At 44.5% G+C, this 27,718-nt stretch overlaps 1 protein-coding gene across 1 annotated transcript in view; it reads right to left on the bottom strand.

Annotated features, from left to right (window-relative positions):
• UNC45A (unc-45 myosin chaperone A) overlaps window positions 1-27,718 on the bottom strand; it is an 81,117-nt gene that overhangs the window by 9,567 nt on the left and 43,832 nt on the right. Inside the window, exons 7-16 of the mRNA XM_040342480.1 lie at window positions 26,069-26,237; window positions 25,815-25,985; window positions 20,903-21,074; window positions 17,944-18,244; window positions 17,742-17,836; window positions 17,491-17,632; window positions 11,143-11,283; window positions 10,723-10,850; window positions 6,138-6,204; window positions 2,181-2,294 (exon numbers count right to left, since the gene is read on the bottom strand). Coding sequence (XP_040198414.1) covers window positions 2,181-2,294; window positions 6,138-6,204; window positions 10,723-10,850; window positions 11,143-11,283; window positions 17,491-17,632; window positions 17,742-17,836; window positions 17,944-18,244; window positions 20,903-21,074; window positions 25,815-25,985; window positions 26,069-26,237 — 1,500 coding nt within the window. The remainder of the gene's footprint in view (window positions 1-2,180; window positions 2,295-6,137; window positions 6,205-10,722; window positions 10,851-11,142; window positions 11,284-17,490; window positions 17,633-17,741; window positions 17,837-17,943; window positions 18,245-20,902; window positions 21,075-25,814; window positions 25,986-26,068; window positions 26,238-27,718) is intronic.

Genomic DNA, 27,718 nt, shown 5'->3' on the forward strand with positions numbered 1-27,718 from the left:
AGCTGCACCAGATTTCGCACTCTCCAGTTTTAGTAAATCAACCCCAATGTATTGACTATGCACAACTCCCTTATTAATGGCTCATTCACACAGGCACTCAACCTCATGCAACTGCAAAGTCAATTGTTTACTTTTTTTTCATTTTACTACTGCTGAACGGTGTAGACAGTGAACGGGTACACATTGGATGTACAGACTCGCCCGCACAGGTATGCAGGGACAGGTGCACAGACCCGGACACAGTGGCTCTGTGGAACTCAGCTGTGCAGGGGAGTCTGTACAGCCAATGCATACCCATTCACCCCCATTCACGGTCTATGGGCTGCCTGCACACAGCTCAGCAGTAGTACAAAAATAAATTAGTAAATAAATGTCTCTCCAGGCTGCACAGGGCTGAGCTCCTCTGTGAATGAGCCCTAATGTTGCCCCCTAACCCCCCCCCCCCCCCCCCCCGATTAACTGACAATATCACTGCACTAAAAAAACTGACACTGCAGCGGTAAAATAATTAAAAGAATGATTGCGGGTACAAGGTGAGGAACTAGTAAAATAGTGCACTAAATAGACATCCTTTAACAAGGGTGTAAGCTGAAAGTGATATTTTAAATCGCAGATGGAGTCTGGGGGTTTGGGTCACATGCTAGCTTTCATTGGCGTCGGTCTCACCCCTCCTGGTGCATTAACCAGATCAATTAAACACTTGTAGCTAGATTCAGGATGGCAAGTGCATACTTGCGGCGGCGTAGCTTAAGGCATTTAAGCTACGCCGCCGTAAGTTAGCGAGGCAAGTACATGATTCACAATGTACTTGCCTGCGAAGTTACGGCGGCGTAGCCTAAAGCGGGCGGGTGTAAGGGCGCCTAATTCAAATTTGTCTGAGGAGACGTGTTTTATGATAATGAGGCTTGACCCGACGTGATTGACGTGTTTATTTAAATGCGCATGCGCCGGGCGCCTACATTTCCCAGTGTGCATTGCGGCTAAGTCCGCCGCACGGGCCTATTGATTTCGATGTGGACGTAAATCCCTATTCACGGACGACTTACGCAAACGACGTAAAATTTTCGAATTTCGAAGCGGAAACGGCGGCCATACTTAACATTACTATTCCAACTATTTGATGGAATAACTTTAGGCCTGATAAAGCGTTACGTAAACGGCGTATCTGTACTGCGTCGGCCGGGCGTACGTTCGTGAATAGGCGTATCTATGGATTTACATATTCTACGCCAACCGCAATGGAAGCGCCACCTAGCGGCCAGCCAAAATATTGCACCCTAAGATAGGACGGCGCAGGCCGTCGTATCTTAGATAGGTTTAAGTGTATCTCTGTTTGAGAATACACTTAAACCTAGGTCGGCGCAGATTCAGAGTTAGGTCGGCGTATCTATTGATACGCCGACCTAACTCTACCTGAATCTAGCTATTGCTGACCAACATACATATATAAACATCCTGTCAGCACGTGGTTATTATAAGATCATAGCTGCAGCCATGATCGTTATGGTTTTCTTCAGCCAGCAATCGGCGGTTTTGTAAAAGTGACTAAGGCGGCTGTAACACTTACACAGTGCTGTGAGGAGCCCCCTTGTCTTCAAAAAAGAAAAAAAATTATTAAAATCCACGTGTCCGGCACCCTGCATTTAGATTAGGGTTGCTGCGCCTCTAATGGAGTGGCCACCACTGGGAATTCCGTGAATGTAACTAGTGGGTAGGTGCAACAGAAAACACTCCAGGTCTAGGTGCAGAGAACAGAAATATATTACAGAGACCCGACATGCCTTCCCTGCCAAGTCACAGCTAGAGCTCTGCAATCAGTAAAATGCATACTCCCCGATGACTGGACAGCTGTAACCTCTGTTTAGAGACCATTGCACCTACACAGAAGCTTTCTACTCAGGCTGTAGCTGCTTTGTAAAAAAATAAAAAATGTATACACCTTTTATTTTAATAAAACTACATAGACAAATACTATATTCATCACAGCAATAAATACCAGTCAAAGCAATAATACCATCATGTCCATAAATGGAACGTTCACAAATCTGTGTGGCGAGTTGTTGCTCTGTGTATACACAGAACCAAATAAATGGTGCTAAAAAGCGATGCAAAAAACGCCACACTCATTTTCTTATAATGAATTCATACAGTAATCAGTGTTCCAGATTTTACAATCTTACCCTTTCACCCGGAAATGCAATTTCAGGGTTGGATGTGATGGTTATCTTGGCCAGTGCTTGTGCTGCTTTGGTTTTCCCCAACTCAGTTCCTTCTAATGCCAGTGGTAATAAAGCCTACAGCAAAACATACATGTACATCAACTTCTAATGTCGTCTAGTTATTAAAGTGGCAGATAAATAATAAACAACATTTATGAACAAATAGGCCCTAAAAACTTACCTGTCTACTCCCAATCCTCTGCAGAATTGTTCACTAAGCTGTGCATGTGCAGCTCAGTTTACATTTCTAACATGGTGCCAGTACACCGGGATGAATGACACCCGTGCATGTATGGAAGTGACATCACCCCACAGCTGAAAAACGGCACCCGGAAGAAGCCAGAGATAACATGCAAAATAAACCATATACGATACATCCTACTGGAACGTAGTCGTGAAATCTAAAACAGATTATCAGCAGCTCTTTACCCAATGACTGCTATTTCAGTAGTACTATCTTTTCGCTACCTTTTGTTTTAGCTCTATTTGGTCCTACTTGCTGAAAATAGTGATTGCTATAACTTCCAGTTAGTCTTATAAAATACTGCTCAATATACACCCCAGGTCTGGAAAAACATTTAGAAGTTATGAAGTTCAGTAACAAAGAATCTTACAAAGCAATGTCAAAACCTCAAGTGGTGCGTATGTGGGGTAACAAATACTCCACCCTGCCAAAATTCTATAATTTCACTATCAAAGTGGTAGTAAACGCTATAAAAAATATAATGTATATATATATATATACCTATACCGTATTTATCGGCGTATACCGCGCACTATTTTGCCCTGAAAATCGTGGGTGCGCGATATACGCCGATACCCGCCACGAGTTTGAATACTGCGCCGGCATATACCGAGCGCAGTACACTCGTGAATCTTCAGGCAGTCTCAACGCCTCTCGCACTGACGTCCTGAGCGTACAGGACATCAGCGCGACAGTTGCCGAGCCTGCCCGAAGATTCACGAGTGTACTGCGCTCGGTATATGACGGCGCAGTATTCAAACTCGTGGCGGGAAACGAGCGGGGAGGACGAGAGGACGCCGCAGAAGGACGCCGGACCCGCCGAAGAGGACACCCGACCCACCGAAGACGGACGCGGGACCCGCCGAAGAGGACACCCGAAGCCGCAGAAGGACGCCGGACCCGACGAGGCCGCCGATGGACGCCGCGCAAGACACCAAAACTGTAAGTACAAAAAACTTTTTTTCCACAGGATTGGGGGCCACTTTAGGGGTGCGCGGTATACGCGGGAGCGCGTTATACCGCGACAAATACGGTATATACACACACACACACAAACAATATATATATATATATATATATATATATATATATATATATATATATATATATATATATATATATATATATATATATATATATATATATATATATATATATATATATTTTCCCCCTGCAAGGCAATATCATAATGTGCTAGTCTACACCGCATACTAGCACATTATGAAACACTTATCTTAAAATGAAGCCCTCCAGAGGCATCCATCTCCACACAGTCTTGCTTCCGGGTTTGCGGACCCTGGCTGTCTGAGCCGTGATGATGTCACTCCCACGCATGCCCGCCGCACACAGCTCTGAAGGAACAGCATGTGTGTACCTTTCCTTTAGAATGCATGCATCGGTGACGTCACCAGCTGCTGCTCCCGAGAATATCTACTAAATAATGCACGTTTAGGAGATATTCATTTTACCTACAGGTAAGCTTTATTATAAGATTACCTGTAGGTAAAAGTAAACAAGAGTTTACTACTATTTTAAAAAGACATTAAACCAGGCTGTGTGCTGCAGTGCAACTTTTCAAATCCCTTGTATCAAATGCAGGAGTTGTATTACACCCAGATGATGTCCCCACAGCACTCTTCCCAGCCTGCCTTGAACAGGTCATGTTGGCTGTGCCCTCTAGAAGTACGAGGGACACAATGCTATTTATCAGTCAATGCATCTTTCCCAAGTGTATATAGCCAAGTCCACCCTCTACCCTCATTTTACATCCCGGTAGTACCAGTATATGCTGCCATCTGTCGCCATCAGTTTAATACAAAAAATTGCATCATTGTCCTTAACCACTTCCCTACCGGCCCATAGTAAAATGACGTCCACAAAGAACCTCTGCCGTTCAGAGTGGACGTCATATGACGTCCTGGGCTTTGTGGGGGGGGATATCTGAATGATGCCTGCAGCTAGAGGCATCATTCAGATATCCTTCTCTTGTGCCGGCGATTCTGCACAACGTAAGAATGATCATAGCGGCGGTTCCGCCGCTAGATCGTTCTTACAGGCGGCGGGAGGGGACACCCCCCCCCATCCCGCCGCTTCTCCGGGCTCTCCCGTGCCATCGGGGGCCCGGAGAACGAATCGTCCGGCGCTCGCAGGAAGCATAGAGATGACTGGTGACCAGATGGTCACCAGTCATCTCTATGACCGTCGGAGGACCCGAGCGTGATGTGATGACGTCACGCCCGGGTCCCCGTAAGTAAACAAAGCCGCGATTGCGGCTGCTAAGCAACAGTAAACATGAGATCGGTGAATTTTTTTTTCACCGATTTCATGCTTTCCAGCCTGGAGGAGAGATGTGGGGTCTTAATGACCCCGCATCTCTCCATAAAGAGGACCTGTCACACACATTCCTATTACAAGGGATGTTTACATTCCTTGTAATAGGAATAAAAGTGATAATAAAAAAAAAAAAAAAAAAGTGTAAAAAAAGAAATAAATATGTAAAAAAAAAAAAAAAAAAAAATAATTTTAACGCCCCTGTCCCCAGTAGCTTGCGCGCAGAAGCGAACGCACACGCAAGTCCCGCCGACATATGTAAACGCAGTTTAAACCACATATGTGAGGTATCGCCGAGTGCGCTAGAGTGCCAGCAACAATTCTAGCACTAGATCTCCTCTGTAAATCTAAACTGGTAACCTGTAAAAAATTTCAAAGCGTTACCTATGGAGATTTTTAAGTACCGAAGTTTGGCGCCATTCCATGAGTGTGCGCAATTTTAAAGCGTGACATGTTAGGTATCCATTTACTCGGTGTAACATAATCTTTCATATTTTACAAAAAAATTGGGCTAACTTTACTGTTTTGTTATTTTTTTAATTCATGAAACAATTTTTTTCCAAAAAAAAGGCGTTTGAAAAATTATTGCGCAAATACCGTGCAAAATAAAAGGTTTCAATGGCCGTCGTTTTATTCCCTAGGGTGTCTGCTAAAAAAACATATATAATGTTTGGGGGTTCTGCGTAATTTTCTAGCAAAAAAATTATGATTTGTACATGTAGGAGAGAAGTGCCAGAATAGGCCCGGTATGGAGGTGTGTATAAAAGCCCTGTATGGAAGTGGTTAAAGCGGTTGTAAACCGCAGGTGATAAAGAAGAAAAAAGAAAATTCCCTGCAAGACAATGTCATAATGTGGTAGCATCCATTGCATACTAGCACAGACTTACCTGAGAACGAAGCCCACCAGCGCCGAAATGTCTTGCTGAGACGGCAGACATTTCCCCCCAGTGTTCCTTCTGGGTTCACGGCCTCCGGCTACATGTGGCCAGGGGCACGATGACGTCTCTTCCGCGCACACTTGCTGGAGCCACTGTTTTTGGCGTGGGCTCTGAAGATCAAGCATTGTAAGCCAGTGATGTCATCGGCTGCACGCACTCTGAATATCTCCTAAACTGTGCAAGTTTAGGAGATATTCACAGTACCTACAGGTAAAGCCTTATTATAGGATTGCCTGTAGGTACAAGTGGTAGTACAGAGTTTACGACCACTTTAAGGCCTTAGACTGATAGAGAAGATGTAAATATTCTAGCTTCTACTTCAATTTGAATTAGAAAAGTTACTATTAGTTTTCACACATAATTAACTGAAGGTTTATTACAATATAAAAGCAGAAAACTCATTACCTTTCCTCCTCCTTGAGCTACAACGTTTCCGCGTTCTTCTGGTTTATCAACCAAGGCCAAAAAGACTCTAGAGATGAGAACAAAATTGGAAAGTGTTGAGGTCAGTTAGAATGATCAGTGAAAAAAGGTGCAAAAAAAATAAAAAACACTTAAACCCCTGCACACCAATCAAGGTTCTGGAAGGTTTACCCCCCTTCATGACCAGGCCATACTGCACTGCATCAATTTAACTGACAATTGCGCAGTCACGCAACTCGGTACCCAAATAAAATGTATGTCCTTATTCTCCCACAAATAGAGCTTTCTTTGGATGCTATTTGATCACCTCTGTGGTTTTTATTTTTTGCGCTATAAACAAAAAAATTCCGAAAATTGTGGGGAAAAAACAAAAACCCCAAAATTTCACTTTCTGCTATAAAACAAATCCAAGAATTTTATGTATTTATTTTCATTATTTTCTTAATAAATTTAGGCCAATATGTATTCTGCTACAATAAGTGTATATTGATTGGTGTGCACAAAAGTTATAGGCCCAGATTCACGTAGGGTGGCGTTACATTGAGCGCACGTAGCGTATAGTATTTACGCTACGCCGCCGCAACTTAGAGAGGCAAGTGCAGTATTCACAAAGCACTTGCGTCCTAAGTTACGGCGGCATAGCGTAAATGTGCCGGCGTAAGCGTGCGTAATTCAAATGATAAAGAGGTGGGCGTGTTTTATGTAAATTAAACATGACCCCACATAAATGACGCTTCGAACGAACGGCGCTTGCGCCGTCCGTGGACGTATCCCAGTGCGCATGCGTCGGATAGAATGCCTAAGATACGTCGAACACTGCCTATGACGTGAACATAACTTACGCACAGCCCTATTCGCGTACAACTTGCGTAAACAACGTAAAAAGATACGCTTGTTCCGACGTCCATACCTTGCATGGGCTGCGCCACCTAGAGACCAGCTTTAACTTTACGCCGGCGTATGTCTTACGTAAACGGCGTAACTAAATGCGACGGGCCGTACGTACGTTCGTGAATCGGCGCATCTTGCTCATTGACCTATTCGATGCAGAAATCAACGGAAGCGCCACCTAGTGGCCAGCGTAAATATGCACCCCAAGATACGATGGCGTAGGAGACTTACGCCGCTCGTATCTTGGCCAAATCTATGCGTAACTGATTCTATGAATCAGGCGCATAGATACGACGGTGGCCATTCAGACTTACGACGGCGTATCTGGAGATACGCCGTCGTAAGTCTTTAAAAATCTGGGCCACAGTGTCTACAAACTATGGGATAATTTTTTTTTTTAGTAATGGCAGCAATCCACGACTTATAGCGGGACTGCAATATTGCGGCGGACATTCTGACACTAATACAGTGATCAGTACTAAAAATGTGCATTGTCACTGTACTAATGACACTGGCTGGGAAGGGGTTAACATCAGGGGCAATCAAAGGGTTAACTATGTGCCTAGCCAGTGTTTTACTATACTGTGAGAGTTGCTTTCACTAGGGAAAGAGATGGAATTTTTTATCTGCTTTGCAGGGACACAAACTCCATCCCTTCCCCCCAGCAGGAACCGCGATCTGCCTTGTTTACATAGTCAGATCACAGTTCTGTCTCTCTGCCTGATGATCGGCAGGTGCCGGCAGACAATGAATATTCGGCACCTGCCGATTGGCTTCTGCTGTGGCTACACACAGCGGAAGCAAGCGGCCAGTGGCAGGCATGCACGCCCCTTACCTGAAAGTGTCAGATCATGCATATATATGTGATCCGGCATATAGCTGCCACCCTGTAGCAGTAAAACTGCTATATGTCAGATTTAAAGCAGTTAACCCCTTCTACTAAGGTATGGTATAAACATCCTACTATTCGACTGTTTATAGCAGAGACCCCTGATATCTCTACATAGATAACCTATCATCTGCCCATGCTATCACACAGGGGGCTTGTTAGTCCCCTTGTAATAGCAATAAAGGTAAATAAAAAGAAAAATTATAAAAAAAAAAGAAAGAAAGAAGAAGAACACGCCATCACCACCATACACCAATGCAAACATGAAGGATAAGGCACACACATGTATGAAAACTTAACATTTTGCCACACATGGAGTTATGGCTGCGAGCAAGTTCAGAATGCTTGTCAAATGACATACATGATCTGGAAGGTTTGCACCCAGCCTGTGACTTAGGAAGTACTGAAAGAAATGGATTACATATCAACCATGTCATGAGAGTAATGCCAGCCTACATATTCCTCTCAATTTAGTTTTCCTTTGAAATGGAGTCAATTCCAAGCAGCCAACACTTTTCATTTTTATAATTGAAGTTAATGTTCTACACTTGCGTAATCACCTGACATGCAGCGTGGAGCCGCCCTGTGAGTTACGTGGATGTTCCGCGGCTCACGCAGCAAGACGGCGGGCACACCTGTAACATGCCAGGACATAGATGTGGCACGTAAGGTGATACACAACGATCGCCATTTAAAGCTTGGGGGGGGGCAGCTTCGCACTCCTCTGAGCCTCTGAAGCAGCCGGCAAAACCTGTTAAGCTATCTCACTTGATTGTTTTTGGCTTGGCAGTTCCGGCAAGGAACTGGTATTCAACTTGTGCCGATGACATTGATGCTTCGAAGGATACGATAAGTATCACTTACCAAACATATCATTGGAACTGCATATTTGTTTGGGACTTTACCCCTTGGAATACAAATGGTCCACCAGGGACCAGGATTGGTAGCTTGCACCCAAGTTTTGGTTTCCCATTGTGATCTTCAGCACAGTGCGAGGGAGGAGATTTCAGGACATGGTTCCATTACAGCTTTTACATTTACATGGCGATCTATGATATACAGATTGTGAACGCAATCCTGATCAACATTCTCCTCTGGACCACGGTTTATCATTTTGTGCTTTTTCAGCTACCTCCTTAAAGCGGAGTTCCACCCAAAATTGGAACTTCCGCTTATCCCACTCCTCACCCCCTTACATGCCACTTCCTCCTTCCGCCGAGAGGCTGGTTAGGCGATTAAGCTTAATCGCCTACAGCAGCCCCTCCCTGTAGGCGATTGCCTAGGACACGTCACAGGTCCTAGGCGATCTCCTGTCCAATCAGACGGCGCAGCGCCGGGCCGCGCATGCGCAGTGCCGCTCGCGCATGCGTAGTGGGTGCCCGGCCGTGAACCCGAAAGCTGTCACGGCCGGGTGCCCACAGTTGAAATGTGGACGCCGGCCGGGGAGTGGGGGAGAGGAGCGGAGCCCTGGCCGGCGCGTCGCTGGAACACTGGAGCAGGTAAGTGTATGTTTATTAAAAGCCAGCAGCTACACTTTTTGTAGCTGCTGACTTTTAATAAACATAAAAATTGGCTGGAACACCCCTTTAACACTTCTTCAGATAAACACTAAAGACTAGTGCTGAATTGATCTAATCGTGTGCTTTTTCCAGGATTTTAGGTTTTCACCAGTCCAAGACATATTCTATACATCCCTTGCAGGAATTCAGCCAAGCACTGACCTTTGTATATGTATATACATCAATCATCCCTCTGTACTGGCATGATTGAGGGAGTCCGCTTTACCACTGTGTTTTATACACTAGAGTTCCCATTGTTATATATTAATGGTCATTGGATGTGGGTATGTATGGTGGAAATGGAGTTTTATCTGCACGAATGTCACGATTGAATGATTTTGGATTTTAAGGTTGTCTATTCTATGCTTTTGATACAACTTTTTGCAAACCAAAAATTTACAGTGGGCTGTGTTTTTTAAGTACAGTAAAACCTTGGTTTGAGAGTAACTTGGTTTGAGAGCGTTTTGCAAGACAAGCAAAATGTTTTAATTAATTTTCCCTTGATATACAAGCGATGTCTTGATATAAGAGTAGCGTCATGTCACAACTGAGTATAAAAAAGAAGAGAGGAGCCTCTAAGTGTAGCAATACGGTTACATTTAATGAAAGTACAACATTTAGCAACTTATTGCTACACTTAGAGGTGCCTCTCTTCTGTTTTATATCCTGTAAAAAAAAAAAAAGCTGCTTTGGATTACAAGCACGTTTCTGGAACAAATTATGCTCGCAAACCAAGGTTTTACTGTACACAATTGGTGTTGGTAGAGCTCATACCTGTTGTAGGCTGACAACACAGATTTTTTGTGAACTGTGTGTTGTCAGCCCTGCCCAGTGTTTTTTCTAAAATATGTAACCATGCACACTCTCAGGTCTCCACAACATACAATACCAAGCACCCTTTATTCCAAGATAAGAACTGGCAAGGCTAAATAGCCTCTATAGCAGGGATATGCAATAAGTCGACCTCCAGCTTTTGCAGAACTACAAGTCCCATGGAGGCATAGCAAGACTCTGACAGCCACAAGCAGGACACCCAGAGGCAGAGACATGATGGGACTTGTAGTTTTGCAACAGCTAGAAATCTGATAATTGCATATCCCTGCTCTGTAGGATAGCACAGGACGTTTGCACAGGTCAGCTCTGAATTACAGGCAAGGTCAACAGTTTTTTGTATCGTACCTGCTAAAAATTTGAATAAAATCTTTGTAAAAGAAAAGGACAGAATTACCTGGATGTCAGTTCTCTTGAGGAATCGGTTAGTGCCGGACTCTCATTTTTCATCATGCATGCCAAAGCTGACACCACTCCTGCCGCCAGTAGCTTCTGCACCCGCGCCTCAACAAATTCTTTCTTATCCTACAGTTAATGACACCATAGAAACCATAAATATGGCTGAGTGTACAGTGAAAAACACAAAAGGGTTGATTTATTAAAACTGGAGAGTGCAAAATCTGGTACAACTGTGCATGGTAGCCAATCCGCTTATAACTTAAGCTTGTTCAGTTAAGCTTTTACAATAAAACCTGCAAGCCGATTGGTTGCTATGCAGAGATGCACCAGATTTTGCCCTCTCCAGTTCTAGTAAATCTACCCCATAGTCACAATATGCAATTCCAGCATCTTCAATGGAGACCAGGTGACCTCTCACCTTTGGGTGCTCCTCAGGAACGTGCTGCTTGGCATACTTTGCCAGTTCTAACATCTGTGGGTCTATTTCTTCCCGGTCATAGCTGTTTGTACAATTTACCAGGGTGGATGCAACTGCAAAAAGGACCGTCTTGTCTTGTGACTAGAACAGATAAAAGAAACAACTTGATTAATAACCAGTCACAATCATTAATATTCAAACAGCAACTAGCATTCTTAAACATTGTGGGTCATATAAAAAGAAAGAGTATATACGACTTGATATTTTTATTTAAAAAACATAATTATAAATGCAATAAACAGTAGCAGGAAACCAAACCTTCCTCTTTGTGTTCTGTCTGTATTGTTGTCTAGCTTCCCATTAATGTGTTCTACCTTTCATTTTAATGTGTGTGCAGCAATCTAAATGTTAATGCTTGAATGGGAGAAGGGAATGAATTGCCTGCAATGGGTTTTCACAAATGAATACTTGGGTTACACCGGTGCCGATAATGAGCATTTGCACAAGTACTTGTACTCATGCAAATGCTCTGATGCCTTTGCTGTGCGATTTGAGCCCATACAAAACGAATGGGCTCAATTCACACTGCAGAAAATCACATGCGATTTGAACAGGAATGTGGTGCAATTCCTGTCCAAAGCGCATGCTATTTCCCCCACTGCTCCTGTGTTAATCCAGGCTTGTCATAGTGACTTCAGTCTGGGTTCTCATTTTGTATGCGCTGAAATCGCACCACAAAAGATATTGGAACTCGGTATCGGCGGGTATTTGAGCCCAAGCATCAGTACTTGTCGGAAAAAAAAAAGGGATCGGTACCGGTGCATCCCTAATGAATACTATTGTTTCCCCTGGCACAAGGTGTGTCTGCTGACTGCATAAAAAGGTACGATCATCTAAAGCAGCGCTCTACAAACTGCAGCCCTATGCTGGTCTTTATTTGGCCCTTAGGCCTTGTACAGGCGAGCAGACATGTCCGATGAAAACGGTCCGCGGACCGTTTTCATCGGACATGTCTGCTGGGAGGTTTTGGTCTGATGTGTGTACACACCATCAGACCAAAATCCCCGCGGACAGAGAACGCGGTGACGTAGACGACACTGACGTTCTCTGACACGGAAGGTCAATGCTTCCACGCATGCGTCAACTCAATTCGACGCATGCGCGGGATTTCGGGCCAGCGGACATGTCCGATGACTCGTACTAACCATCGGACATGTCCGACGGACAGGCTTCCAGCGGACAAGTTTCTTAGCATGCTGTCCGCTAGGCCGGGAAACTGTCCAGTAGGCCCTACACACGGTCGGACAGTGCCAGTTTCAGCGGACATGTTCGGTCGTGTGTACAAGGCCTTAGGGAACTCTTTCTGTCGCGGACACCAACGATGAGGCACTATTCCTCCTGCTGAAAAAGGGAACAATTCCTACCACTGACACTATCAAAAGGGCACAATTCCTACCACTGACACCAACAATGGGGCACTATTCCTCCCACTGACAGCAACAATGAGGCACTAATCCTCCCACTAATACCAAAGATAACGTATTGTTTACTCCCACTGGACACCAGGACATTTTCTACTCCCACTGGCCCTAGTCCAGCCCCCATAAAGTCTGAAGGGCAGTAAACTTGCTCTTTGTTAAGAAAGTTTGGAGACCCCTGTTCTAAAACAACTGTGCATGTTTTGTGAAAAGGCTTTCAAGAGTCAGCTACTGTATTTCAGCTGCCATTTCATGCCCATGGATAATTTAATGATGGCCATACAAGTAGATAAATGGGCCCCCTGATCTACCCTTTACTCTGGTAGATTGAAATTTAAAACATTTAGGGTAAAACACTTTTAGGGCATGAGAGGACCTTCTTCAGTCATATGGCAAGACAGCAGAAAGTCTATGGGCACTCTTTAAACGTCCAAGTTTCAGTCTTTGTCTCAGTGTTTGCTAAACCAGACAAATTCTGATCCAAAAATGTTCAACGGGACTGTTGGAAAACTTTCTGACAGCAGAATACAATAGCAATACAATAATCCCCTATGGCCAGCCTTAAAGGGGAGTTCCAGCCATTTGTATGTTTATTAAAAGTCAGCAGCAACAAAAAGTGTTGCTGCTGGCTTTTAATAAACAGGCACTTACCTGCTCCAGCGCTCCAGCGACGCGCCGGCCGGGGCTCCGCTCCTCTCCCCCCCTCCCCGGCCGGCGTCTTCATCTTCAGTGTGGGCACCCGGCCGTGACAGCTTTCGGCTTCACGGCCGGGCACCCACTGCGCATGCGCGAGCGCGAGCGGCGCGGCACTGCGCATGCGCGAGCGGCGCGGCCCGGCGCCGCGCCGTGTAATTGGCCAGGAGATCGCCTAGGACCTGTGACGTGTCCTAGGCGATCGCCTACAGCAGCCACTTCCTGAAGGCGACTAAGCTTAGTCGCCTACAGGAAGGAGGAAGTGGGACAGGAAGTCCCACTCGTGCTGAAGCCCCCACTCCCCCCCCAAAAAAATTACATGCCAAATGTGGCATGTAAGGGGGAGAGGAGTGGATTGAGAGGAAGTTCCAAATTTGGGTGGAACTCCTCTTTAAGCAGGGTACACACTATACGTATTTTTTCCTTCAACCCAGCAGTGCGTCGCTCTCCCAAACTATGGTATTGTGTCACGACAGGGGGACTTCCCCCTCCTCGCCAGAACACACAGATCAATGCTCGCAATAATTGGCTGTGAGAGCTGATTGGATGTTGGTTTCCAGCATGTAGCTGCGCTGCGGCATACAAATGGTAAGTAAATAATAATGTGAATATAAACAGGAGTGAATCCTAAATGTGACCAAAAATATAAATAAAATTCAAATCAATAATAAGTGAATGAACAAATTGTGATGTGAAGAATCAAGATGGTCAATGAAGTCCAAATTAACATAACACAAACGGCACCAAAAAGTCCACTTGAGTGAATAACATGAAGGAATTCCACCACCATAAAGTGAATGCACCGTAAGAAATGCGCGCTTACCACAGATGAACACATGAGGAGAGTCCCCTTTTTATTTCCGGTACTCCGAATTCCTTGGTTGGCATCCAAACTTGTACAAGCATCCAGTGATACTCTAGTGCAGGGGTGCCCAACCTTTTGAAGTGCGAGGGCCACTTAAGCAACTTGGTAACCAGCCGAGGGCCACAATGAGTGGAGCGGGTGAATGACAGGTCACGGCTACTCTATAGGCCCTCTGATCCGCCTAGATGAAAGGGGACAAACTCCTTTCTGTTTTTCGGATTGGAGGTAGGTGGGCGTAAACAGACATCTGTCACTCTATAGAGGCAAATTGAGGGTCCCATTTGGTTGGGCTGATCGTGTGAAAAGGGCCCAAGACTCCTTTCACACTGATGTGCTGCGGTTTACCCTCACCGCGGGTGCAACGTAGTGCACCTGTGTCTATGCTGCGGGTTAGCTGAACTTTGCCATAGACTCCACCTGTGGCAAAAGCCGGCGCTGTAGTGGAAGCATCGGCTTATGGGGCTCTGCTTCGCAGCCACTTTCTTTCTCTACCACCAGCTTCATTCACAACACTGATTCTGTGGTATGGCGGGTTGGAAACCTGCGATCTTGGCTTGCCAACCCGCCATTCCAGAGCAGGAAGTCACGGGCCACATCAGAGGGCTCCGCGGGCCACTGGTTGGCCACCCCTGCTCTAGTGTCATTCTTAGTTGCTGCACTCTGTGTCTCTGGTGTAAAAGCCCGGGCTGGGGTTTACAGCCGCAAGCCATCCATGCTTGCCTTGTGGTAAGCGCGCATTTCTTGCGGTGCATTCACTTTATGGTGGTGGAATTCCTCCATGTTATTTACTCAAGAGGACTTTTTGGTGCTGTTTGTGTTATGTTAATTTGGACTTCATTGACCATCTTGATTCTTCACATCACAATTTGTTCATTCACTTATTATTGATTTGGATTTTATTCATAGTTTTGGTCACATCTAGAATTCACTCCTGTTTATATTCACATTATTATTTACTTACTTACCATTTGTATGCCACAGCGCAGCTACATTCTTTTTATTGTTATTGGTGTGTATTTTCACCTTTAGTTGCTGCTCATTTTAGATATTCACATTTAGCGCGGTAATTTTTCTATTTTTCATTTGGTTTCCAGCATGCCTGCTCAGCAGAAGCCAGTAGTGAGACCGGCTTCTATCACACAGGGAGCTGTACACACAAGCTGAAAGTCGGCCAGTTCCTGCCAAACTGTCTGTTTCCGGTCCATGTGACCCAGCCTCATACTGCATAATAAACGGATGATTTTAGTTTTGTTTTCCTAGACAATTCTATTGTTCTTTAACCATTTAACCCCCGGACCATATTGCTGCCCAAAGACCAGAGCACTTTTTGCGATTCGGCACTGTGTCGCTTTAACTGACAATTGCGCGGTCGTGCGACGTGGCTCCCAAACAAAATTGGCGTCCTTTTTTTCCCACAAATAGAGCTTTCTTTTGGTGGTATTTGATCACCTCTGCGGTTTTTAGTTTTTGCGCTATAAACAAAAATAGAGCGACAATTTTGAAAAAAAAAAAAATATTTTTTACTTTTTGCTGTAATAAATATCCCCCAAAAATATATAAAAAAACTTTTTTTCCCTCAGTTTAGGCCGATACGTATTCTTCTACATATTTTTTGTAAAAAAAAAAATCACAATAAGCGTTTATTGATTGGTTTGCGCAAATGTTATAGCGTTTACAAAATAGGGGGTATTTTTATGGCATTTTTATTAATATTTTTTCTTACTAGTAATGGCGGCAATCAGCGTTTTTCCGGTACTGCGACATTATGGCGGACACCTCGGACACTTTTGACACATTTTTGGGACCATTGGCATTTTTATAGCGATCAGTGCTATAAAAATGCATTAGATTACTAAAAAAATTACACTGGTAGTGAAGGGGTTAACACTTGGGGGCGGGGAAGGGGTTAAGTATATTCCCTGGGTGTGTTTTAACTGTAGGGGGGGTGGCCTCACTAGGGGAAATCACTGATCTTCTGTTCATACATTGTATGAACAGAAGATCAGCATTTCCTCCACTGACAGGACCGGGAGCTGTGTGTTTACACATACAGCTCCCGGTCCCCGCTCTGTAACGAGCAATCGCGGGTGCCCGGCAGCGATCACGCCCGCCGGGCACGCGCACGGGAGCGAGCCCCTAGTAGCCTGCGCGAGAGCCGACGTAGAGCTACGGGCTCTCGCGCAGGAGAGCCAACTTGCCGCCGTAATATGACGGTGGGCAGTCGGCAAGCAGCTAGAGAGAATTCCAGAACTGCACAGTACATAGACAATCATGCAGCGGATCCCACCATCTGCTGCGCCTACTACGCAGACTCACCCCCTTTATCCCGAAAGAGGACATTGCAGTCGTGGTGGGAACAATCATCAATTCCAGACTCGACTACGCAAATGCCCTCTATCTAGGACTCCCCAAATACCAAATCACTCGTCTGCAAGTCGTTCAAAATACGGCCTCTCGACTAGTGACTGGGAAAAAACCATGGGAATCAATCTCACCTTCACTGAGATCCCTTCATTGGTTGCCAGTAAAAGACAGAATCACTTTCAAGGCACTCTGTCTAATACATAAGTGTATTCAAGGCAATGCCCCCCAATATCTATGCGAAAAAATAAAAGCCCATAACCCCAATCGCAATTCTGCGATCCACCAATCAAAACCTCCTCCAGATACCCAAAGCCAGATACAAGTCCAAAGGAGATCAAAGATTTGCAGTCCAAGAACCTCGCCTGTGGAATGCACTACCAACCACCATCCGACTGGAGTCGGACCACTTGGCCTTCAGGAGAAAGATTAAAACCCATCTCTTCTGAGGTCAAGGGGTTCCTTACCCATGAAATGGATACAGCGCCCAGAGGCGATTCAGTTCGCATGTGTTGCGCTTTACAAGTCTCTCACTCACTCACTCATACACACTGGCTGACAATCACCAGCAGCATGATCATCTGCCCCTGCAACATCACTGCCTCACAAGCCAAAATACTGCTGAATGTTGCTCTAATAAATTCTCCCTCGCTGACATGGGACACCCTGCTGGTTGAGCCAATGAGAGAGAAATGCCATAGGAGCAGGTAAGTGTTCTCTGTTTAGAGATGGTGCTACTGGTTAGTTGCCAGCAGCCACAGGATCACTAAAGTGACATGACCCTACTTAGAAATTTGTTATTTGTACATATCATAAGTGTTGGCACTCTCACCGATTTTATATACAATGGCCTTCCGTTCCCCTATATGCACATCATGCCCTTGTATTTGCTGTAGAACTAAAAATGGCAGAATTACAAAGTAATTACTAAATGTTATGGAAAAATTGTACCTTTGCTAAATTGAACATTGCCTGTAACGCTGCTTTATCTTCTACAAATTCTTCCTTAACATCAGCGTCAAATGTTAGATAGGCCAAGCCTTCCACAGCCCAGCGGCGGGTGCTCGCCTGAATACTCTCATTGCACAACCACCTACAAAGCAAAAAGCAAATTGGTCTCAAGTAACATGAAGTAACATTTAACTTTATGACACGCACCTCAAGGTCGGGGTACTAATATGCCACTATAAACACTAACTTACTTGCGACACTGTTTAGCTAGCTTGAGAGTAGATCCTTCTGCAAACTGTTTCATGCTGAAATCTGTGCCACCCGCTGATCCCAGCTTACACAAACCCTGCACAATAATATAGATAAGAGATTTGATGAGTAGACATCCAAGATATAAAAAGAAAGAATATTAAATGTATTTGTAACACGATCACACATAGGACAGCGGCATACCACCAAGGCTCTTATGCGGATGGCATCATTTTCATTTTTCTTGTATATGTCTTTCAGTAAGGTCACCCCATTGGCAGTGATGAAGGTGGCTCGCTTAGCTTTGCCAGCTGCATGGATCAACGCCTCCACTGCCACCTGCTGATCAATCTCCCGCTCTGAGGCGCACAGAGCTAGAATACTCTCCATTATGCCTGTCAGTTCAAGAGTCCGATTCCCAGCCTCCGATGGGCCCTGCAATAAGCAGGAGGCCGTTTGTATGGCACGCAGCTTCCCATCCATACCATGGCCTTCAAACCAACTCCTGCAAATGAGAAATTAAGAGAATAAACAAGGCTGCCAACAAGAAAAAAACACTAAGGGCCAGATTCATAAAGAATCGCAGAGGCGTAACATATCGTCTTTACGTTACACCGCCGCAAGTTTTCAGCGCAAGTGCCTGATTCGCCAAGCACTTGCGTGTAAACTTACGGCAGTGTAACGTAAAGCCGTCCGGCGCAAGCCCGCCTAATTCAAATGGGGCGTGTACCATTTAAATTAGGCGCGCTCCCGCGCCGAACGTTCTGCGCAGGCTCCGTGCGAAAATTTCCCGCCATGCTTTGCGCGAAATGACGTCGCCCCGACGTAATGTTTTGAACGGCGACGTGCGTTACGTCGTTTCGTATTCCTGGACGTCTTACGAAAAAAAAAAAAATATTGAAATTCGACGCGGGAACGACGGCCATACTTTAACATGGCTGGTCTAAAAGTAAGCCATGAAAAAGCAGGCTTATCTTTGCGATGGGAAAAACCGTCTAGTGACGACGTAACGAACACGTGTACCTTCGTGGATCGCCGTAAAAGCTAATTTGCATACCCAACGCTGGAAAACGACGCAAACTCCACCCAGCGGCGGCCGAAGTATTGCATCCTAAGATCCGAAGGCGTACGCCTGTCGGATCTTAGCCAAATGCCGTCGTATCTTGTTTGTGAATTACAAATAAAGATACGACGCGGCAAATTTGAAAGTACGCCGGAGTATCAGCAGATACTGCGGCGTACTTCTTCTGTGAATCTGGCCCTATATATCTGGGTTTGTCCCAAGCATTTTTAAATCCACTTACTGTTAGCTGCATTACCGCGCTCTATTCCAAGCATTAACTACTCTATTAGTAAGATAATACTTTCTAAGATTGGTTTTGAGCTTTTTTCCTGTTAATTTGAGGTCCTGTCCCTGCGTTTTTGATCTTAAAGGGGTTGTAAAGGATTTTTTTCCCCCTAAATAGCTTCCTTTACCTTAGTGCAGTCCTCCTTCACTTACCTCATCCTTCCATTTTGCTTTTAAATGTCCTTATTTCTTCTAAGAAATCCTCACTTCCTGTTCTTCTGTCTGTAACTCCACACAGTAATGCGAGGCTTTCTCCCTGGTGTGGAGTGTCGTGCTCGCCCCCTCCCTTGGACTACAGGAGAGTCAGGACTCCCACTAACACACAGCTCCTTTCTCTATCTGCAACGTAGAGAGCGTCCTGACTCTCCTGTAGTTCAAGTAGTACTAGTAATGGCGGCGATCTGCGATTTTTATCGGGACTGCGACATTGCGGCGGACAGATCGGAACACTAGACACATTTTTGGAACCATTGACATCTATACAGCGATCAGTGCTATAAAAATGCACCGATTACTGAATAAATGTCACTGGCAGGGAAGGGGTTAACACTAGGGAGTGAGCAAGGGGTTAAATGTGTTCCCCCAGTGTGTTCTAACTGTGGGGGGATGGGACTGACTTGGGAAGGAGACTGCTCGTTGTTCCTATATACTAGGAACAACAGATCAGTCTCCTCATCCCTGTATTTGCACACACAAATCCCCGTTCCCGCTGTGTCAGGAGCGATCTCGAGTGCCCGGCGGACATGGCGGCCACCAGGCACGTGCATCGGCTCCTTGGGGACACGGCATGCACGCGTGCACCCTATACACCTTAAAGCGCTCCCCGTACAGCTACGGTGATTTGCGCAGGAGCGCTCCCGTCTCATAACTTGCTTCTGAGCATGCGCGGTTTTTCACATCGTTAAAGCCTACACACGACCATTTTTTTCAGACGTGAAAAAAGACAACGTGAAAACCAAACGCGAAAAAATAGAGCATGTTCTAAATTTTTAATGCCCATTTTTCACATCATTAAAAATGCTCTGGAGCCCACACATGGTGATTTTTAATGACATAAAAAAAATATAATTTTTCACGCCATAAAAAACGGTCATGTGGACGCGGCATTATACTTACCTGAGCCCCATCTCTGTCCAGTGATGTCCATGAGTCCCTTTGCTGTCTGGGACTCTCCCCCCTGATTGGCTGAGACACACCAGCGGGTCTCGCGGCTGTCAATCAAAGTCAGTTAGCCAATCAGGGGAGAGAGGGGGCAGGGCCGAATGGCAGCTTCATGTCTGAATGGACACACAGAGCTGTGACTCGACTCAGGTGGCCCCATAACAAGCTGCTTGCTGTGGGGGCACTCGACAGGAGGGAGGGGTCGGGAGCAACAAAGAGGGACCAGAGAAGAGGAGGATCCAGGCTGCCCTGTGTAAAACCAACTGCACATAGCAAGTAAATATAACATGTTTAAAAAAAAATAACAAAGGAAGAAAATGTGATTTTACAATCTCTTTAGGAATTGGTAATCTGCAACATATTAAATGTTTGCGTTTGGCTATAATACTCTGGTAATGTAGAGGAAAGGGAAGCATCATACACATCCACTGAATTAGTAAAACACCCGCAAACAGTAAACTGAAGATGCATGTTTTATACTCACAACTAATTAGTATGTGACAAGACTGGGTTACTGCTTGCTTTAGGGATATTGCAACAGATAAATAATAGAGAGAAAAAAAGAAAACACACATTATACCCAGTTTTAGATCTGCCTCTAAACTGATCTTCATCGTTGAAAGATGAAAGGTTGCCTTTAAAAAGTCTTCTTACCGAACATAATCTTCACAAAGCTTGTGGAAATTTTCTCGCTCTGCGTCACACTTGAGATCATCAAAGAGCTTATTTAGAAGCACAGAGGCGCTCATCCTGGTGGTCTCTGTAACCGACAGGCTGCCCGGGATCTCCACTAGGGAGCCTCCTATTTCAAGGATTTTCTTCAAACCTAACAAAAATAGCAACATAAATAGAACATTTCCAGCAGCACTGCTACAGAGGGATAATAACTCAGGAAATCTTTCAAATATAAATTAGGAAGAGCAGCACTGATCCCCCAGATTCCAGGCAAACCATGGCAATCACATGCAACATCGATATTCTTATTCTTGTCACTTGTGCCAGCCATATGTATGACGCAGTGTTATGCCGCATACAGACGATCGAACATTCCGACAACAAAACCGTGGATTTGTTTCAGACGGATGTTGGCTCAAACCTGTCTTGCATACACACGGTCACACAAATGTTGTCGGAAATTCCAAACGTCAAAAAGGCGGTGACTTACAACACGTACGACGGCACTAGAAAAGGGAAGTTCAAATACCAGTCGTGTTAATAGAAGCTTGGTGAGATACGATTCGCGCTTTTCAGTCCGTTATGCCCCGTACACACCATCACTTTATGTGATGAAAAAAAACGACATTTTCTGTGAAGTAAAAAATGACGTTTTTGAAACTTCAATTTTCAAAGACGAAGTTGCCTACACACCATCGTTTTTCTCACAATGTTCTAGCAAAGCGAGGTTACGTTCTCCACGTTTTTCCATTGAAGCTTGCTTCATAACTAGCTTCTAGGCATGCGCGGGTGAAAAAACGTCGTTTTAAACGACGTTTTTACTACACACGGTCAATTTCTGTGAAGTAAAAGTTGACGTTTTGAAAAACGACACATAAAATTGAAGCATGCTTCAATTTTTTTTGGTCGTTTTTTTAGAAGACATAAAACGACGTTTTCCCCCACACACGGTCAATTAAAGTGACGTTTTTAAAAACGTCATTTTTTTTCATCACATAAAGTGATGGTGTGTACGCGGCATTACAGCGTGACGAATGTGCTATCTCCATTCCGAACGCTAGTTTTACCAGACCGAGCGCTTCCGTCTCGTACTTGATACAGACCATGCGTGGAATTTTGTGCGTCCAAATTGTCCACACACGATCGTAATTTACGATTTTGTTGCCCATAAATTTGAGAACCAACTCTCAAATTTTCTATTAGTACAAGGGGGAGGGGAAATTTGGGACTTTAAATGAGGTCATGGCTGGGTAAAGTCATGCACCTCCATCCCTATCGTTTTTGAAGAACAATTGCTAACAATGTGGCGAAACGTCACAATGATGCAAATAGAAGAATGGGTGGGACTTTATATGAAGCTCCCACCCATTCTTCTATTTGCATCATTGTGACGTTTCGCCACATTGTTAGCAATTGTTCTTCTCAAATTTTTTAGTCGGAAATTACGACAACAAATGTCCGATGGGGCCTACACACGATCGGAATTTCCGAACAAAAGCTTCCATCAAACATTTGTTGTCGGAAATTCCGGTCGTGTGTACGCGGCATTACTTCACTTCCAGATGACGTTTTTTTTCTATTTTTTTTTTTTTAAATACCCTTAAGGAAAAAAATCCAAATCATTAGTATGTTGTGTGTCATCACACTGACCTTTATGTGTGCGTTGCCTATAATCAAGCTGTTCATAATGCAGCAGGCTTCGTGGGCTAAATTAATCACACATCAACAAGCTTCATGAGCTAAATGAAAAATCACATCCCTATACTATGGCAGCTATACGTTTCAGCTATACCTGCTAAAGCTGCTTTTTGAATGCCAGCACCATCCCTCTTATACCCGCCCCCCTCGAGTTATTGGTCTTCTCCATCATACCAAATCACGCTCAGACACACAGGATTGGTTTCACAATGACCGCTGAAGTTGACAATAACGTACACCTGAAGTGAATCTACGCTTTTCCCCAGCACAGCAAAGCAACAGGTTGCCATTTTTCCCCTGGCCCAGCACCCACGTTCACCTTTGCTCAGTTTCCCCCACTGCTCCGTTTGATTGCCGGGGAGCAGGAGAAACAACCCTGTGTAACCGACATCATCTTACATAGGGCTATAGACTGTCCCAATATGACACTGTATGGTGACTGCAAGTTATGCCTAGTATACACTATGGGGCAGATCCACGTAGCGGATCGTAATTTTAGTCCGGCGTAGCGTATTGTATTAACGCTACGCCGCCGCAACTTTGAGAGGCAAGTGCTGTATTCACAAAGCACTTGCCTCTAAAGTTACGGCGGCGTAGCGTAAATCTGCCGGCGTAAGGGCGCGGAATTCAAATGTTAAAGATGTGGGCGTGGTTAATGCTAATGTTACTTGACCCGACGTAAATGATGTTTTTTCTGAACGACGCATGCGCCGTCCGTGGGGGTATCCCAGTGCGCATGCTCGAAATTAACCCGCAACAAGCCAATTCTTACGACATGAACGTCATTCTACGCAAAGCCCTATTCACGAACGACTTACGCAAACGACGTAAAATTTTCAAAATTCAACGCGGGAACGACGGCCATACTTAACATAGGAATACGCCTCATATAGCAGGGGTAACTATACGCCGAAAAAAGCCTTACGGAAACTACGTAAAAAAATGCGCCGGCCGGACGTACTTGCGTGGATCGCCGTATCTAGCTAATTTGCATACTCGACGCGGAAGTCGACGGAAACGCCACCTAGCGGCCAGCGTAAATATGCACCTTAGATCCGACGGCGTACTAAGACGTACGCCATTTGGATCTAGCCCAGCTTCAGGCGTATCTTGTTTTGTGGATACAAAACAAAGACACGCCAGAGCAAACTAGCAGTTACGCGGCGTATCAATACATACGCCAGCGTAACTGCTTCGTGGATCTGGCCCTAAGAGAGCATTGGCCAAAAAAAACTGCATTCAGAGTGATCAGCTCATAATCTATTGGTTATTACACAGCTTTCGAGAGACAATCATGACAGTTCTTGTGAAATTATCTGGAGGGAAAAGCACAAAACTTTTTCTCATGTGATACCAGATTGAATAATTTTAATTTAATTACTATTTTATTTATACGGAAAAAATAAAATAATAATAATATTGAGCGGCCAAGGCCATGCATGCTCGGAAATAATAGACTACATTACATCACTTCCAAAGTTGTATTCCAACAAGAATTTTCATAAAGTTTTTGATATGAGAGTAGCACGCAAAAATAAAGAAATAAATAAAAAATAAAATGTAAAAGTGCCCCTGTCCCAGCGCTCAAAGTCGAAGGTGCGCAACGTTTTTTTTTTTTGCCAGGACTCCTATTTAAACTTTTTATTTGGGCTCCAGAGCCGTTAGGGCGGCAATGGAATGAAAAGTATGATATTGACTCGATTGCTTTGCGGTTGTTCTTTTGTTCGTTAAATGTGAATGTACAATCTCTATCCTACGGGTATTTTGTCTGCTCTTAGGTACTTCGTACAGTTTGCTTCATTTCTGTTATACTATATTATATAGCCGCTGCCTTTCATGCCCTATAATCAGGTTGGAAAATATGTACACTGTGTATTGAAATTGCATGCCTATACATTAATTGTGTACAGATTCTTAGCCAGATTCAGGAAGAGTTACGCCGGTGTATCAGTAGATACGCCGTCGTAACTCTGAATCTGCTCAGTCGTATATTTAAGTGTATTCTCAAATTGAGATACACTTAAATCTAGCTAAGATACGATCGCCGGCGCCGTCGTATCTTAGCTGCCTATTTACGCCGGCCGCTAGGGGCGTGTACGCTGATTTACGCCTAGAATGCGTAAATCAGCAAGATATGCCTATTCACGAACGTACGCTTGCCTGTCGCAGTAAAGATACGCCGTTTACATAGGGCGTTTTCAGGCCTAAAGATATTCCACCAAAAAGATGGCGCAGCCAATGTTAAGTATGGAGGTCGGAACCGCGTAAAATTTTTACATTTTTACGTTGTTTGTGTAAGTCGTCTGTGAATGGGGCTGGGCGTAATTTACGTTCACGTCGAAACCAATAATTTGGCGTAATTTGGAGCATGCGCACTGGGATGTGTCCACGGACGGCGCATGCTTAGGCCGGCACATTTACGCTACGCCGCCGCAACTTAGGACGCAAGTGCTTTGTGAATACAGCACTTGCCTCTCTAACTTACGGCGGCGTAGCGTATACGAGATACGCTACGCCTGCCTAACGTTAGGCACATCTACGTGAATCCAGCTATCTATCTTTCTTTTTTCTTGTCAAAACTTCAATACATTTTAGTAAAAGAAAAAAAATTGCGTTTAAAAAAACCACCGCGCAAATAGTACGTGACGTGATAAAATAAAAATAAAAAAATGCAACACCCACCTATTTATTCTCCAAGACCTCTGCTTTAAAAAAATATATATAATGCTTTGGGGTTCCAACTAGTTTTCTAGCAAGAATACTGATATTAACATGTAAACAAAAGTAAAACAAATATATATATATATAATTTTTTTAACCTGTCAGGTCTTATTGCTGTCTGTGCCCCTGTTACGGAGATTCCCCCTATTTGTCCTGTTTACGATTATCATCAAAAGTGGAAGTAAAAGGAAATCCCAAAATTTGGGTTGACAACAGAATGGGGGAAATCTTCCACTGGGGACATTAGATCTGGAGACACACCCGCAGGATTCCCTCACTTTGGAGGGATTTCCTCTCACTTTCAGCTTTGATATAGGGAAATGAAATTTCCCTGGTGGTGCACAGATGGCAAAAAATAAAATAATAAAATTTGACTGGGGTTAGAACCCTAACCTTACTAAAGTTTTGTCTTTAGTAGCACTTTAAAGCGGAGCTCCACCCAAAAGGGGATATAGGCCAGTGATTTGCTTACCTTGATCAATAACCCACAAAGTCATCCCATTGTTGGCATCACGCAATGACTTCCGTGGTACAACTTTGATGAGAAGATTGAGAGAATTCTCTCTGCCATGTGAGGACACACTTGACTGAGTTAGCATCTCAAGCAGGTGATGGATCATTGACTTCAGCTCCTTAGAGGGATCTTCAAAGACAGAAATCACAAATGTAAAACTTTCCTAAGACGACCTCTTTATTTGTATTGCTGCATTACGCCAAGTAGTTTACCTAGAACGATTGCTCCTTCCTTTGCTCGGATATCTTTCTTCATATCTTCTTTCAGGGTATCAAACATGGTATTCAGGACAGTGCAAGCAGCAAGAGAGATTGATTCATCATCCATTGCCATCACTGCACAAAACTTCTCCATGCCCACTGCATCGAGGATAGCCAGGGTCTACAGAAATACACAAACAGGTCTATAACAGATGGACATTTTTTAGTTTTATGTATCTCTAGAGCAGAGTTCATTCAGAGCTTGCTAGAGATTCCTAGCGATGAGCAATTTCTGTCTCAGTTTCCACCGACACCATTGATCTTTTTAGCCATCTGTAAAGGGGAGATTCTTCCCAATGTCCACAAGTGACCATCACACTAATGTATCAAGAGTTGTACATATAGGGCCAGATTCACAGATATTTACACTTGCGCCGCGTATCAGTGATACGCTATGCCACAGTACCTTACCTGGGGGAATTTCGAATCCTCAGCGATTTCGCGCCGTAAGTTACAGCGGCGTAGTGTATTTCTGGCGAAGGAATTCAAATCGGCGATTAGGGGGCGTGATTCATTTAAATGAAGCGTGTCCCTGCGCCGATTGAACTGCGCATGCTCCGTTTTAAAATTTCCCACCGTGCTTTGCGCGAAATGACGTGAGTTACGTCCACCCCTATTCACGGACGACTTATGCAAAAAAAAATAAAAAATTCAAATTTCGACGCGGGAACGACGGCCATACTTAACATGGCAAGTCTATCTATACGCCGCAAAATAGCAGCTTTAACTATACGCCGGGAAAAGCCGACTAGCGACGACGTAAGAGAAAGCGACGGCCGCGCGTACCTTCGTGGATCGACAGAAAAAGCTAATTTGCATACCCGACGCGGAAAACGACGGAAACTCCACCCAGCGGGCGCCGAAGTATTGCACCTACGATCCGAAGGCGTACAAAGCCGTACGCCTGTCGGATCGAAGCCAAAAGCCGTCGTATCTTGGTTTGAGGATTCAAACTAAACATACGACGCGGGTAATTTGAAAGTACGCCGGCGTATCAGTAGATACACCGGCGTACTCGCTCTGTGAATCTGGCCCATAGTAATTATTAGCAGGGGCTCCCCGAGATTGGAAAGTTATTTCAAGGGTTCCACTCAGGGCCATCTTTAATATTGACTGGACCCTGGGCAAAATTTTCTTGGGCCCCCTCTTCCATGCAATTTTGCTCTCCACATGCTTTGAGACATACATTAGCAGCTAGACGCAAAATCGGTTTACTGAATCAGATCAGGCAGTGATTACGATTGGTTACCATTCGAAACTGACCACAAAAGTTTGGATTTTTTTTTTTTTAACGATTACCAATATAAAGAGGAGTTTCTACACTGGTCACCAATGTAGTGGGAATTTACACTGACCACTAATGTAAGGGGGACCTTAACACTGGCCATTAATGTGAATGAAAGGATTGTACACCAAGCCCTAATGTTATGAGAAGATTTACACTGACCATTTAGCCTGCGTTCACATTTGTGCGTGTCGGGAATACATGCAAAAATCGCTTTCCTGACACCACAGAAACATCCTGCCCTTTAGAAGATACACAAAAATGCCATTAATTATTAACGACACCCTCATGCACCGGTTGAGATGTGCGTAGGCACA

This window comes from Rana temporaria, chromosome 3, assembly GCF_905171775.1.
Source record: "Rana temporaria chromosome 3, aRanTem1.1, whole genome shotgun sequence".
Taxonomy (NCBI): domain Eukaryota; kingdom Metazoa; phylum Chordata; class Amphibia; order Anura; family Ranidae; genus Rana; species Rana temporaria.